The sequence below is a fragment of the Anguilla rostrata genome, chromosome 11 (genome assembly GCF_018555375.3).
Source record: "Anguilla rostrata isolate EN2019 chromosome 11, ASM1855537v3, whole genome shotgun sequence".
Taxonomy (NCBI): Eukaryota; Metazoa; Chordata; class Actinopteri; order Anguilliformes; family Anguillidae; genus Anguilla; species Anguilla rostrata.
Window position 1 is genome coordinate 37614663 of NC_057943.1, and position 13281 is coordinate 37627943.

The window sequence follows — 13281 nt, forward strand, 5'->3', positions numbered from 1 at the left end:
GTGTGCCTGTGAGTGTGTGTGTGAGTGTGTGTGCCTGTGTGTGAGTGTGCGTGTGTGTGAGTGTGTGTGCCTGTGTGTGTGTGTTTTTTCTGCCTTCCAATATCTAGACTCTTGCTTATGATTAACTAATTAGCCAGGTAAAATCCCAGTGTTACAGACGTGGAAAGTGATCATGGTTTCTGGAAAATGCATTTTCTTGTCCCTGTAACTGCTGTTTATACCCACAGTTTTAACCCCTTAAGATGTACCAGCCCATATACGGGCCGAAGTAGATTTATTTGCATTCATTCAATTTTTTATGATGAAATTTTCAATCAATGTGGTCAAACAATAAACCATGTAAAAGTGAGTATAAACTCACAGTTCTATCTCTATAAACTATGTCACGATGCCAGTGTTTTAGCGACAATGGTTCCTTATTTTTTAAATGTGGGGGAGGCAGAACACCCTTGGGGTGGCCGCACCTTCTGTGCATTTCGGAAATCCACTGACAACACAAATCACAGTTACGTCATGGAAAGTGTTCAGCGAACAAAATCCATTACATTTGTTTGGCAGATGCTTTTATCTAAAGCGACGTACAATAAGTGCATACCAAAGGTCACAACTGGAGCAACTACAAAGCACAGGTTCGATAAGGTGCAATACTCATTATGAAACAGTTATTCATAGCCATGAAGACATCAAGTCAAGCTCGTAGTACACAGTAAGCAAAGGCTAGGTAAGAAAGTAATGCCAAGTCAAACTAGGAAGCATGACAACAAGCTACAACATCAAGTGCAACAGAAGTGCTGAATGGAGGTACAAGTGTGACATGAAAGTGCTACAGGAACAAAGTAGAAGGATGCAAATGATAAGAGCGAACCTGGATTGGAGTGCCCTGCAGAGTAGTGATAGTTAGGCCAGGTCCAGGTACAGTCTGAAGAGATGAGTCTTCAGACTAAATCCATAGTAATTCTTAGTCCCAAAAACATGCTAACTCAGAGAAACATTGGTAGAATATCAATTGTTTTCTTATTAATTCTCCAGAGGAAAGAGCCAGACCTGGGTCAAATACGTGTTTGTTTTGGATTGAAATACTTTTCTACGCTTTACTGATCGTGTCTGGCCAATTGGAACCATTGAAATACTATTGAAAAAGTGCAAACCCTGCCTTCTGGTCAAACTGGCAGGCTCAATTACACCAGGCAAGATCAACAGAGCACAGAAAAGTACTTGAATCCAAAACAAATACATATTTGACCCAGGTCTGCAATTTGCATTGTTGTCAATTTTGCCATCGGGTACACACCAGCAGTACTGTGTGCATAAGAAATATAACTATCTTCGGTTAATGCATACCCTCTGGAGCAAGATGAGCTCACCTACAAGTGCTGACCAAGCAGTCCCTCAGCAGAGCCAATGGGACCTACTGTGCGCAAGCAGCCACTCGACATACAGAACATAACTTCTTCCCAGTACACAGCCAGCCATTGGCCTGCTATTATAGCGACGACTGAGAAGCATTTTAGCCAATTCAATTATATTACTAAATGGTGTAAAGGTTGCTAGTCTTGCGTAAATGGACATGCATTGTTTCTCCTGCTTAAACAAACCGTAACTGTTTTAGTACGCACGCCGAGAATGTCACGCATGGGCAAAAAAGCTCAAAACTTTATACCTAAAAACGTGGTTGTTTTGCGACAAAAATGTATTCTGCAATGCCTAAGTCTACTCGGCATTTGGAGGCCTTGGAAGAAATCACTCATTTGAGAGAATATTTCTGAGGAGGTCAGTGAGAACAGTTTTGACTCCACAGCAGAGGGTATGTTCAGTGAAGAACTTGTTCTCATTCTACATTGGTGAGCATATAAATGCATTTTAAAAATATTTTCATTGTTATTCAATATAACTATACATAAGGAGTGGGCCTGATTTGAAATAACGAACGTGGCATGTGAAACTGTGGGATATGTTTGACATGTTGCCGGGCATGAAGCACTTAACTAAAACTTCAATCAATGAACCTCAATCAACGTATTAGTAAACTAGAACTGTAGAGCTCAGGAAAAAAAACTATGCACTTTTTGTGATACTGTCATCACATTATATGCAGAATTTGCTCAGTATTGTGGCTGTGGCTCCATTAAAAATGGTGATTTAAAAAAAACTTCCACTGTGTTTGAGCTTCTGTTACTTTGTTTTCAGTAATGTTTAGAATCAACTCCGTTGGTTACGTCTCAGAAGAGACACGATTTATGCCTGTAGTCAAAAGGGGTTAAGAATAGTAAACATTTTATTTTGGCTATGTTCTGTTCAGGCTTGTGTTTAAAAAAAAGTGGCCACAGCAGAGGGGTGTATGTGGCAAATGCAGAAATAAGAAGAGAAATGCAAACTAATAGAGTGGCCTGTGTTGAATAAAACATGTCTTAATTATATTGTTATTGCTGTTGACAATGCTGCGTTTCAGTGCCCATGAACTATGACTCACATAGTGTCAATAAAGCCATTGTTGTCTGTAGTATTATGTCCTGACCTGTATTGTGTGCATCGTAATGGTGTTATGCACTATGCCCTGACCCAGTTTCATACAGTTTTATATAATTAATCCTTATCTGAGCGTTTGTCCTTTCAAATACTTTTTTTGCATCTGTAAGGCTCCACACAGACTCTGATTTCAGACAGATTTACATAACCGTGGTGCGTATAATTACATTTTGCACTTTTTTGGTGCCATTGGTGTAGCTTTCAGCATAGACGTGACACACGAATCAGATTTTGCTTGAATCAGGTCAGACTGGTTCTGTGAGTGCAGGAAGGCTCGTAAGGGGAAACCAAGGTGTCTGCTTCTCGTAAAAATGTGAGTCCTTGGCACAAATTTCAAGTCAGCCGACAGACAACATTTTTTGGGTGTTTGGTTACATAATTTCCCTATTACTCTATGTAACAGTTGGCCACAGATTTGATCTGTGCGCTAGATAAAGACTAAATTAGTATTTAGGATTTAGAGCCTACTTTAGTAATGTCGAAAGTCAGAGGTCGACGAGTGCTCATTCAGATATTCATGATGTATGATTACACATTAATCGTACTTCTTTAAATTTTACTATATGTTTTTGTGGTGTGGGGATGGCTGGTTTAAGCAGCCACACCTGCCCTGGGTCAAGCTAATTAGACCTGGCCAATTGGATAATTGGTTAAGAATTAGATAATTGGCCAGGCTAATTGGAGCCAGGAACAGGAGTGGCTGCACCTGTGCGTAGTGAGGTAATCACTGCGCACAGGTTAAATCTGCCATCCCCACCCACACCAGGGAGCTTCGGTCATGACTGGGTTACATCTGCTCACTTTGGCTGTTACCATCTTGCCAAACCCTCGGGAAATAAATCTGGACTGTTTGAACATCTTCTCCCTGTGTCTCTGTGCTGGAGGGCCCCAAGAAAAGCCACTTCGGTGGCCTGTGGCAGGCGTGTTTGTCACAGTATTAGCTATTCATCCCTGAGATGTAGAATTATGCATGTTATTGGGTAAACACGTTTTGATTATAAAAAGTGGGGACTACTATCTTTAGTTTGGGCTTGTCCATAATGTTGTGTGTGAGTTCCAGACTCTTTCTGCAGAAATAAATCATTTGTTTTATGTGGATATGCCCTGTTTTGCCTGGTTATTATGAAGGGAGACTTTTCGCTGCTCAGCATGTGTATGATCAGCCATTGCCTGAGCAGGTAGCAGAGTAGGCCTGCAGAGTTCCATTGAACATTTTTCCGGTGAAAAGTCGGTGAAACGCAGTTCACGCATTCAGGCGAGAACCCAGCTCCATTTGGTAAAGAAGTGAAAGTTTCGCAGCCAGCCAGGATACAGCCAAGCTATATAGCCAAGCTATAACTGGGTAAAAGCACTATTGGGGCTAATCTAGTCTGCTTATGTCAAAAGGTCTCTTAACCTAGATCCCCCCCCCTTTTGACATTGAGATCCCATTATTTGCTCAGTGGGTTTGATCACTGTACATAGATAATATATCACATGCAAAAACTCAAATAACTCTTTCATTCCTCATTGGCTGCAGAGCATGAGACATGAGATTTCACACAGAAACCACAGCAATAATTCTGTTGCATTCTGTGATTGGCATGGTGGGACAAGCTACATCAGGGCTGCCCAACCCTGTTTCTGTTGATCTACCATCCTGTAGGTTTTCACTCCAGCCCTAACAAAAACATAAGCTGCAAATGAAAACCTACAGCACTGGAGATATCTAGAAACAGGGTTGGGCAGCCCTGGCCCGCATGAAGACTCAGATTTTATCATTGGGAATATATTTATAGTTTGGGTAAACTAGCTGCCAGTTGTCTGTAATGTTTAAGAGTTTTTTTTTTCCATTATGATACTTCAGAACTCGGCCATATCCTAAGATTTGTTGAAATGACTTTACTGACAACAACGTCTTAATCAGTTAAATCGTTTTTTGGTTTTATTCTATATATTTATTTAAACTTTTTATATGCATCATATATAACATTAGTCTACAATGAGCTTTAATGTTTAAATGAACTTTTTAAAAATGAAAGACATTTTAAAGTGTGTTCTGTGTTTCGATTGGTGACGTGGTGTTACCTTACAGCAGTGGGGTTGTGAAATTTCAGTTTAACATGGCTCTGCTATGAGCGGAGTATGGCAATATTTTTTACTTAGTTTAATTTAGTTAGTAAATTTTTAATAATTTAATAAGTTCTATGTATGATAAACTGCGTAAAACTCACAAAAGTTCAACGAGTACAAAGAGATACCATGTCCGTGTGCAATAAAAGCACCACAACAAATCTCTAGATGAAGGAAAACAATCAAGTAGCCTATAAGATCCTTTGCTACAGTTAAACGCAAGTTCAATTCCAATTCCTAAAAAGAGCAGATTACACATTTTACCACTTCTATGATTACTGAGGACATTTTGCCTCTTAATTTTGTTGAGGATGAACATCTCATGATCTCATGGAGTTTAAAATACTGCAGGCTATTTTCTTTCAGCCTCTGAAGGCACCAGAAGCTTTGTTCTGCATTTTCGGTTCATTCGTCGGAAATGTCCGTTCACATGTGCACAACCCTGCTCCTGGAGATCTACCGTCCAGTAGGTTTTCATTTCAACCTTCATTTGGCACACCTGACTCTGCTAATTAGCAGCTCCATTAGTATATCTCTGACTGTTGAATGAGGTATGCTTTGTTAGGGTTGAAATGAAAACCTACAGCACTGTAGCTCTCCAAGAACAGGGTCGGGCAACCCTGCTCTAGCTGTTGAATGAGGTGTGCTTTGTTAGGGTTGAAATGAACACCAACAGGACGGTAAATCTCCAGGAACACGGTTGGGCAACCCTGCTCTAGCTGTTGAATGAGGTGTGCTTTGTTCGGGTTGAAATGAACACCAACAGGACGGTAAATCTCCAGGAACGTGGTTGGGCAGCCCTGCTCTGGAGCTTGTATGAGTACTACAGGAAAGCTTATTTTTGCACATATAAGCCCAAGTCAGATGCATCATGTTCAGTGTGACAGGACTCCTGCCCTCTCTTCCTGAGAAGAGAAAGCTGTCCACTCATTTGTCCAACTCATATGAATGAAGAGTAAGCTGACATTTCAGTTTGAGACAATCGGATAAAAATTGCCATCCGAATGTTGGAGAGAAGGCGTTTGCTGAGGTATTGAATAAAACACATTGGTTTTTCCTTATAGGACCTGTCCCTTAAATACATCTACAGCACATGCAGGTATTCAGAAGGAGATCTGGGCATGCAGCACTGACCCAGGACACACAAAGCGAGTGGGAACCTCTCAAGTGTCTGATGAACAGAGAGATTTACACCACAGTGCCACCTTCTGGCATCTTTCATATATAACATGGGGAGGTAGCAGACAGGCTATAGAGCGATGGGGTCCAAACTCTCCTTGATGCCTTGCACTTATACTAATTCAGTCGTAGCCTACAGAAAACGCTCAATGATTTGTTCTCAGAGCTGTGTAGCTACCAGTGCATGCTAGCAAGTTGTAGGAACTGAAAAATTATATTAATACTTAGTTAATAACATAACCCAGCTGTAGCTTAATAAACAGAAAATCCAATTCAAGACAGTTCTACCAGTCAGGCTACAAAACCAATAATACAAGCCAGCAGAGGGTTATGATTAGGTATGAAAATTAAGAACATTTAGTGCATTTAGAACCATTTTTTAAAATTCCTTGTTTCTCAATTCTTCCCAAATTTAAAACACTAGCGGCCTCTTTTATAAAACTCTTGCACACACATACTCGATTCGGTCGTAAATTGTGTGTAAGCTGAAAGCCACGTCAGTGTTGGTGTTTTAAAACTTGTGTTTTTATACACCAACTGCACGGTGGAGGCGCTGGCGGTGTGAAAATGTGCCCACCTCCGAGCAAAGTTTAGACCATGTGTGCAAACTGCAAGCACAAGTGTTGGGTGTAGGGTGAGGGTGTAAGGTGTAGAGTGTAGATTGTTGGGGTGTAGGGTGTAAGGTGTTGGGTGTAGGGTAGGGGATGTGGCATAAAGGGTTCAGGTATAGAGTTTAGGGTGAGGCATGGGGTTTAGGGTGTAAGGTGTGAGGTGTTTGGTGTAGGGGGTGTGAGGTGCTGGGTGTAGGGTGGGGGTGTAAGGTGTGAGGGGTTGGGTGTAGGGTGTACAGCGTATGGATGTGGCATGCAGGGTTTAGGTATAGGGCGTAGGATGTGGCATGTGGGGTGTAGGGTGTAAGGTGTTGGTGTAGGATGTATGTAGAGGAATGTGGCATGTAGGATTTAGGTGTAGGGTGCGCCATGTGGGGTGTAGGGTGTAAGGTGTTGGTGTAGGGTGCATGTAGAGGAATGTGGCATGTATGATTTAGGTGCAGGGTGTGGAGTGTGGTGTGAAGGGTGTAGGTGTGGGAGTGGGTGTTGGGTGGTGGTGTAGTGTGTAGGGTGTGGCATGTGGGGTGTAGGGTGTAAGATGTTGGGTGTAGGGTGGTGGTGTAGTGTGTAGGGTGTGGCATGTGGAGTGTAGGGTGTAAGGTGTTTGGTGTAGAGTATGGAGAGTAGAGTGTGTGGTGTAGAGTACAGGTCACTAAAAGATGCCTTCTAAACTAAGCCTTATGCATTATGCATGTTATACTAGTGGATAGAGAGCTAGGGTTCAGCTAAATTATCTGAGTGCATAACCAAAAGACTCTTTTCTCTCCAGAACAAATTAATGGCACACAGAGTCCTATCCAATGTGCCATTCGTGTTAGTCATGGGGCTTGGATAAATCCCCATTCTTACTTCAAGTTGCGCACTGTGCCAGACACGATTACCAAGGGAAAGCGGACGGCAGTGCATTCTGGATGCATGAAATTAGTGGTTGCATGTTCAGTAACTCAGTGAGGGTCTTTTTGTTTCATATCCGTCTCAGAAATATGAATCGTCGCGTGTGCTGCGCGGTACTTGGGCCAACGGTTCCGCTGCTGACTGTTACTACATCTCGTTCATTATGAAATAATGAAGGGAGGAGTATAGGTCACGGGGCATTTAAGGGTAGCCAACGTGGACCCCTGGGTAAACACAGAAAAGCTAATTATTGCAGTGCGATATTCCAGTGCAAAATGTACCATTAAAATGCATGCGACTAGTTGCAAAAAACGAAACCATACGCGATACTGTGGAATACAACTTTACACTGACCAGCAGATGGCACAAATGGTGTATCGCCTTTCTGAAATGAGAGAGAAAACCAACTGTTCCACTTTTTCTTCGGAAAGCGGGACCATTCTCCCGTGCCTCGTGCAACAGTGCGCTCGCGGATGTACATAGTCTGGTTTCCAGTGGCGTTGTGAATAGCGGCGTCTGGACGCCGAGAGAGACAAGCCATCTATCCAGCACCCGCCTTAGCTCTGATATATCGAATTTGCGTTTTTGTGCAATTCGGGCAACTTTAATTTCTTCATTTCAAATTGACTTGAAGGAATTCGTTTACTTTTACTGAACTATATAGCCTGTGCTGAGTTTTTGTTTTAGTTATAGAGAAAACAATCGTTCCGACATATGCAAGATGGTTTTCTCTTATATACTTCTACTGCTTTTAGCCATAAGTGCGTCTGAGCCCAGAAATATCCTTTGGCCAAATGGAGACAGTGTGCAAACGGCTCTGGAAAGGACACCTGATGATGCGGCAGACGATTCGTTTACCGAACGTGATGGGCTGACCTCGCGAAATAATTTTATTCCAAACGAGAGTATAGAAAATGATGATGCAGACACGAGCCACAAGAGAGTTCCGCGGGGCGCAAAAGGTGGAAGCACCAAAAAAGGAGACCAACAATCACCTTTCAGCCACAGGTATCCGCGGCCCTACGACCCGAATGATTACTTCACGACCCCAACAACTGTCCTACTGTACAACGCCACATATAATCTGGACGACGAGACCGGAGTGACCGGGCTGGGTACCGGCGGATCTGCAGTAGAAAGCAACAATGTCACCGCACGGGGCAGAACCCGAATCCGCAATCCGCTGTACCCGCTGACCGAGAGCTCATACAGTGCCTATGCGGTGATGTTCCTCTCGCTCATCGTGTTCGCTGTGGGTATAGTAGGGAACCTCGCGGTCATGTGTATCGTGTGGCACAACTACTACATGAAAAGCGCGTGGAATTGCATCCTGGCGAGTCTGGCCTTCTGGGATTTCTTGGTACTTTTCTTCTGTCTGCCGGTGGTCATCTTTAACGAACTCACCAACAAAAGGCTCCTGGGGGACTTTTCATGCAGAGCCGTACCCTATATGGAGGTGGGTTTCATTTCTCTTATCGTGATGCTGTGTTGGCGCATGCAACATCAATTCACAACTGATATAAATTATGTCAGCGTCCCCACAGGCAAGATAAGCGCAGAAATAAAATTTTGCATTATTGGTTTGTTGGGAAATTCAGTTTCCTGATCACCTTAACTTGTATCAGTGGTATTGCTCTATGCATCCAGTTCCCACCAGGTTCACTGTGCAGGATGACCTCCGTTTAAACGTCTTTTCATACCTGTGCAGTTTTTGCCATTGTTATGCATATGAGTTCCGTTCCAATCTGCGGAAGCCTAATTGCTGAGGTAAGGCTGTGGCAACCATACCTATATAATTGCTGGTGTGGTATATTAAAAATGAATCCGTAGGAATGAGTAAGTCTCATTAATGAGTAATAACTTGAATATGCAAGTAAGCCTTATCAACCCAATTGATGGAGTGTTATATAAAAAATTTATTCTAGGAACTTATAGTCCAAAGGGGCATGACGTTCCTCCAAGTGTTAATATATTTCAAAGTACTCATGTTTCATTTATTTCTAGTGATACATAATTAAATCCAGTGTATTAATGCCACATACACCACAAACATATCCATTTGAAATAAAAAGCATCATTTATGGCTGAAGGAAAAGTTGTTTTGACCCAGTCAACACTAGTAGCCTGTAGCCAAATATATGAAACAGGATTGTGGAATATTTTTGAGCGATCTACTCTTTGCTAAAGACATAAATGTATGTCAAGGTTAGGATTATGTGTAGTGGAGTATGTGTAACGTTACCACACTGTGTTATAGTGCCCATTGGGACCAAGTGCTATCGATTGCAGTTTAATTAACACCGTTAGTGTTGAAATAACACCGGACATTTTTTTAGTGTAGAAACATTGCTGTGGCGTTAGAACAGTGCTGTGGGGGCGTTTCTCGGTTGGCTGACTGACACGGTGCCCCCCGCCCCTCTCCCCAGGTGACGTCCCTGGGTGTGACCACCTTCAGCCTGTGCGCCCTGGGAATCGACCGCTTCCAGGCGGCGGCTAGCGCCCAGCCCAGGTCCGGGCAGGTGGAGCGCTGCCAGTCCATCCTGGCCAAGCTGGGCGTGATCTGGGTGGGCTCCATGGTGCTGGCGGCGCCCGAGCTCCTGCTGTGGCAGCTGAGCCAGGAGGTCTCGGAGGCGGCGGCGGGGGGCCTGGTCGACTCCTGCTCCATGCGGCTGTCCGCGGGCCTGCCCGAGTGGCTGTCCTCCCTGGTGCTCACCTACCACGACGCCCGCGTCTGGTGGTTCTTCGGCTGCTACCTCTGCCTGCCCGTCCTCTTCACTCTGGCCTGCCAGCTGGCCACCCGGCACGTGGTGGGCGACGCGGCGGCGGGGGGCGAGCAGGACGGGCGGCCCCCCCTGGCCGCGCCCAAAAAGCAGCCGGCGCAGGGGCAGCCGGGGAAGAGGAGGGACCGGCAGCTCAACTGCACGGTGGTGGCGCTGGCGGCGGTGTACGGGGTGTGCGCTCTGCCCGAGAACGCGTGCAACATCGCGCTGGCCTACGCCTCCGCCCCCGTCTCCGCCTCTACCGCCACCCTCCTCGGCCTCGTCAACCAGTTCTTCCTCTTCTTCAAGTCCTCGGTCACGCCCGTGCTGCTCCTCTGCCTGTGCAAGTCCCTGGGCCAGGCCTTCATGGACTGCTGCTGCTGCTGCTGCGAGGAGTGCCTGCCCGACTCCCCCTCCCCCCGGCGGCCCCGCCCAGGCCAAGCACAAAGCCCCCGCCGACATCTCCCCCTCCATCTTCTTCGACAAGGCCAAGGACAGCTCCTCCATCCTGGCTATCGGCTCCAACTGCTGAAGCCGCCGGGCCTCTCTTAACTAGTGCACCTGCTCGCCGGGTGACATCATAATACCACTACTCCAGCTCACCAGGTGACATCATAATTCCAGCGCACTTGTCCCCACCCCTTTTTTCTAGGACTGCCTCCCCCCCCCCCCCCCAGGAAGCAAAGCCAGGACTGTGCAACCCCAAATGGGTGGGCAGATTTCAGGTCGAATGTCCCTCTCTTCCCCCTCCTGAAAAATGAAGCCTCTACAAAAAAAAAGTTCTTCCCCGGTAAATTTGCACAGTCAGGTGGAGGCCATTACAGAGGAAGATCAGCCGACCGTGCCTTGCAGGGAAAGGAGCTGAGACAGCTCTCAGTGATCACTCAAATTATAACATAGAATCAGTTATATTTCAATTATATTTTTGATTTTGATAACTATTGTAAATAAATAAATAAATAAAAAAGAGAAAAAAAAAAGATCCTAACTGGGAAGTAACAGTGAGTGCAAACTTTTTCATAGGAGAATGGCACTGGTGATGTCACTGATGATGTCACTGATGACCAGCTCAACCGCCCCGCCCCCTGTATGACCATGCTGTTTGCATCAGGGAAGCCTCATTACCCTACCTGTGGTGGTGAGAAAACAGAAGCAGGTGCTCCTGTTCTGTCCGTCAGGGAATGCTCGTGTCTAATTGGTGCCCATCAGACTGGGTCATTCTGTGTCATTTATTATTTCTATTTCTGGTCCATAGAGCTCATCTTCCCTTTGTACAATGATGCAATAGTGTCCACTTCATTGGTTTACTATGGTCACCCTTTTAGACAATCATAGCCAATAGGAACAGCTGAAAATGAAAACAGAGCCGTGGTCTCTACCTTTGATTAACACATCACAGGCAATATGCATGTTGCATTAATGAACAGGGAGGTCACATTCTGCAAATTTGTTCACATTCAACACATAAATACTGAAAAAATATGAATTTCTGAACATTCAAATTTTTAACCGAACAGGTCTTAGAATCTTTTCCTTGGTTTATTTTCTGTTAACGCTAGACCTTTGCCACAATTTACCCGAATATTTGGTGTTTTGCAACCAAAATAGCTAACAGTTGGCACTTATTTTTCATAAAAATGCTCATCTCAAAGTTTATACTCAGCCGAAGTAAACTGGCCTTCATCATCTTTTCATCTTCTAACATTTGCAAACAGCATTAAAAAAAAACAGAACAATTTTGAATATGCCGTTGATATAATATACACTTGCCTGATATGAAAAGAAACTGCACTCTAATTCCATATTGTTGTATCTTACAAAATCACCTACTTCTGAGCTGTGGCTGTCTAGATATCTTACCTGCCCAGACCGGCACCTGAAACGCACCTCTCCGACTCAGCTACTCATTACCAGGGCATTCCGAGTGGATATAGCCACCCCAGTGATGCAAAACACAGTGCTTGGGCAGATTGTGAAGTGTGTTGTAATTGGTGCGTTTTTGTTTTTACCACATCATTGTGGTGCGTTACCACATCATTGTGGTCCATTACCACATCATTGCGGTCCATTACCAGGTCATTGTGGTCCATTACCGCATCATTGTGGTCCATTACCACATCATTGTGGTCCGTTACCACATCATTGCGGTCCATTACCACATCATTGCGGTGCGTTACCACATCATTGCGGTCCATTGCATTGTGATTTTAGGGTGAAGTTAGTCTTTAAAACCCTCATGTACAGGATGACCGCTGCTTTCCCTCTGACTGCTGAATTTCTGGGCTTTCCTTCACCTAACAGTGAGAGAGAGCTGCACTTGACAGATGTCATACTGTGAATCAGTTTATTACTCTGTGACTTTGCACATCTACTACTATATCAAATTTGAGAGTGCTTTATTATGTGGCAAGAATTTTTAAAAGAATGTGTAATTTTGTTATTAAAAGTGCAAATTATCAAATTTTATCAGGTCGAAAAGGGCTATATTGATGCAGTGAAATACACATTTGCGAATGTGCTGAGAAATATGGCTGGGCCACTCTGGAGAAATAACCACCTGATTAACATTTCATCTTTACACTGCAACTCCAGTCCCAGTGGCACATGCTTTCTGTTCTATTTCCTGGGGCTGACTGAAAGTTTTTTTAAAAACCCTAAACCTAAAAATGTTGTTCTTTTGATTTCAAATAGGTGCCGTGTAAGTTAAGCATTAGATTAACAGAATGTATCTTTATTCTTAATCTAGGAAAGGTTTCAATGTTTCAAGAGAATGGGAGAGGCAATTTAGCTGAATTGTGAGCCAAGAAAACAATGTAAATATATTTTTTTATAGATTTTAACACGATAGATGTATTTTTCTGAAAGTATAAAAATATGCTGTTTGATAAAAATGTACAAAATACAAATAGGATGCCTTTAGAGCTTACAATGTTATGGTATTGTCCTTAAGTCTTCCCAATAAAATGTTTAATTTATGATGGCTGTTGTGGTTTGTCGAGAGACGTCGTGCACAGAAAGGGTTCCGATATCATGCAGGAATCAGACGAGCTATTGATGTAAAAAGTGTGTTTGGGCTACGTCTTCACTTAAACAGGCTATGGACGACGCAGCGGTTGGACCGGTGTCCTCATTGTGTGCCACATGCCTACATGTGCATCGACTCTGTGGGTCCGGGGCTGATGCGTTCTGGTAGGGGTGTA

The 13281-nt window shown here is 44.0% G+C and overlaps 1 protein-coding gene across 1 annotated transcript; it reads left to right on the top strand.

Moving 5' to 3' along the window:
- Positions 1-7332: 7332 nt before the first annotated feature.
- gpr37l1b (G protein-coupled receptor 37 like 1b) lies at positions 7333-13056 on the top strand. The gene is given in 3 exon segments (XM_064299841.1): positions 7333-8778; positions 9749-10497; positions 10499-13056. Coding segments are annotated over 3 exon segments (1599 nt in total). The 5' UTR covers positions 7333-8043; the 3' UTR covers positions 10614-13056.
- Positions 13057-13281: the final 225 nt, after the last annotated feature.